Here is a 2,699-nt window from a genome sequence, read left to right on the forward strand (position 1 = left end):
CGACCAGTAATTTGAATATTAAAAAAAAAAATCAATTATAATCAATTATAAAATTAATAAATTCAAATTTATTGATATTTCAACATGAATAATATTTATATTTCAAGAATCAAATTCTTTCTATGCAGATAATTTAATTTCATTTCACAATGTAGTTATAATAATTATTATTATAATTTCAACATTAACAATTTATATTATTATAGATTTATTAAAAAATCATAATATTGAAATTATTTGAACAATTATTGTTCTTTTAATTATTTGTTTCCCATCATTAAAAATTTTATATTTAATTGATGAAATTATTAATCCATTTTTTTTCAATTAAATCAATTAGTCATCAATGATATTGATCACATGAGTATTCTGAATTTAATAATATTGAATTTGATTCTTATATATTAAATTATAGAAACTTAAATCAATTTCGATTATTAGAAACTGATAATTATTCCAATAAAAATTCCATTATGATTGATTACTTCCTCAATAGAATTACAATTGGAATAATGTTCGATATTCGATGATGCAAAAAAAAAAAGAAAAAAAAATGAATATTCTCACCTGTGTATGCCAGCATAGTTGAAAAAGTCAAAAGTGTAAGTTTGCTGGTGTATAGTTCCATTATCGACAGCAGTTTCGACAATTTTTCCTTGGGGGACACTTGTTTGAAGCAAAGTATTATCAACTGCAACTGTTATGCGATTTTTACCGCCGTAAATCAAATACGAAGATATCTCGGCTTCGAATGGAAGATGACCGATTTCATGGTTAGTTACAAAGTCATTGTTTATCCACTATAACGTGAAAGGGAGTACTTATGTGTAAAGAGAAACATTTAAACGATCTTAATTTTCTTCTTTCTAATATTAGCTCAACATCATCATAAACGACGAGAGTGAATTGCTTCTATTCTTGATATACCCGTTGATCGATCTAATTCAAAGATTTTATTTAGTTCACTTTTTGAAGAATGTCATTTGACGACAAACGATGGAAGTAAACGAAAGTGTTAATTGCCAATCTCGATGATGAAATTTTTGGAGGAAATAACGTATATCACTTTATCGATAATGATTTACCTCTGTGCCAAAAATCCTGCTTAAAATTCAATGGTGATGTAATTTTTTTTTTTTTTTTGGAAATTTAAACAATATTTTACAGATATATAATAAAATATATATATATATTGAACATGCATATTAATAATTGGTAAAAAAAAATCACGATGAAAGACAAATGATTGGAAAGACAAGATGTTTATTAAATATAAAATAATTACCACTTGTGCGAGATAATGCACGGAGCCAAATCTGACAAAGACCCTTTGCTCTCGCCAAGAGGAAGGCACGAAGAAGGTTCGTTGATACCAAACAGCGCCTAAGTGATCCCTCAATTCGCTGGATGTTGTGATGTCATTATACGACGAGGGAACGGGCATTTGCATCACTTTTCCCACCTATAAGACGAGAAGTGGTCCATATTAGTGAATCCTTGTGTCGACAACATCCTTGTGTAATTTTATGAAAATTAATATTTACGAAACTTCAAGTTCCATATGTTTGATAAGTGGGATATGAAATCATTTATATTATGTGATTAACGCTTTAAATTCATTTCAAATCGTAAATTACGCGATTCGATCGAAAAATCTACGATTGATTTTCTTCAAACTTTAATCAGTTCCATGATTATAATTATGAGAGCGTTTATATTAATATTAATATCGCTTTTTTGAATTATTCAAATCGATAAAAAAATACGTTATATTTTCATTAGCAATAATTGGGATTAATATGATCAATTTTACAATACCTTTGATAATTCATCTGCAAACCATGCTTCTTTATAACCCTTAAGCGTATCTCCCGATGGAGAAATCACAAAATCCCACATACCATCCAATGATTTCACCTTAATGAAAAGTTAATTCATTAATTTAATAATTAAATAAATTTTGAAAATTTTTAAATTTCACATTCGTCTTTATTTAGTGAGATAAAATTTAATTTTGAAAAAGAGAATTTTTTTTTCATGTTTTAAAATATAACATACCTACGTTATCTATTTTATTTGAATAATTAAGATTGTGATATGATATTTAAAAAATAAATAAATAAATAAATAAATATTTTATAAAAAGATTTTGTGATGATACAACACAACGGGGAAAGGTTTGAAAGATTACTTCTCGCGATTCACTTTCTCGTGGATAGAGCATTCCAGGAAGAGGCGATGGTGCTTCTTCTTCCTTTGGTAAAGGTGAATATTCTATATTCGGTGTTTCAGGATACTCGAATTCTGGTCCCAATTCTCCGCCCATCACCGCGCTAATTGAAAGGAAAACTAGACACCACATTTTTCCTGCTAATTATTCTGAAAAGAAAGGGAAGATGAAATATTAAAATTCATTAATAAATATATTTTTGTTTATTTCGAATAAGATAAGAAATTTTTAATTTTTAAATAATTTCAATTAGCATTAGTTAAGAATATTTTCGTGATTACGACGAAATTTTATTAATACGTAATATTTTATTATTAAATATCGAAAAGCTTTAGATGAAAATGATAGAAATGATAGATGATAAATTTTTGCCTTTTTTGTTGCAATGTTGTGTTACGCGTATTGCACACGCTATTTCAAAATTATTTTAATTTTTCCTCTTATTATTTGTATATATATATATATATAT

The 2,699-nt window shown here is 26.7% G+C and overlaps 1 protein-coding gene across 5 annotated transcripts in view; it reads right to left on the reverse strand.

Moving 5' to 3' along the window:
* The window catches only part of LOC102678553 (beta-glucuronidase), an 8,126-nt gene that overhangs the window by 2,949 nt on the left and 2,478 nt on the right, over positions 1-2,699 (reverse strand). For 3 of the 5 annotated variants that reach the window (XM_006621913.2, XM_031513468.1, XM_006621914.2), the window contains 4 exons: positions 2,192-2,379; positions 1,819-1,917; positions 1,286-1,462; positions 568-800 (listed from right to left, as the gene is read on the reverse strand). In XM_006621913.2, coding sequence (XP_006621976.1) covers positions 568-800; positions 1,286-1,462; positions 1,819-1,917; positions 2,192-2,362 — 680 coding nt within the window. In that variant the 5' untranslated portion in view covers positions 2,363-2,379. Of the gene's footprint in view, positions 1-567; positions 801-1,285; positions 1,463-1,818; positions 1,918-2,191; positions 2,381-2,699 lie in introns of those variants that run through there. The other 2 variants (XM_031513467.1, XM_006621912.2) reach the window with 2 other exon arrangements.

This window comes from Apis dorsata, unplaced genomic scaffold (genome assembly GCF_000469605.1).
Source record: "Apis dorsata unplaced genomic scaffold, Apis dorsata 1.3 scaffold_650, whole genome shotgun sequence".
NCBI classification, from domain to species: Eukaryota; Metazoa; Arthropoda; class Insecta; order Hymenoptera; family Apidae; genus Apis; species Apis dorsata.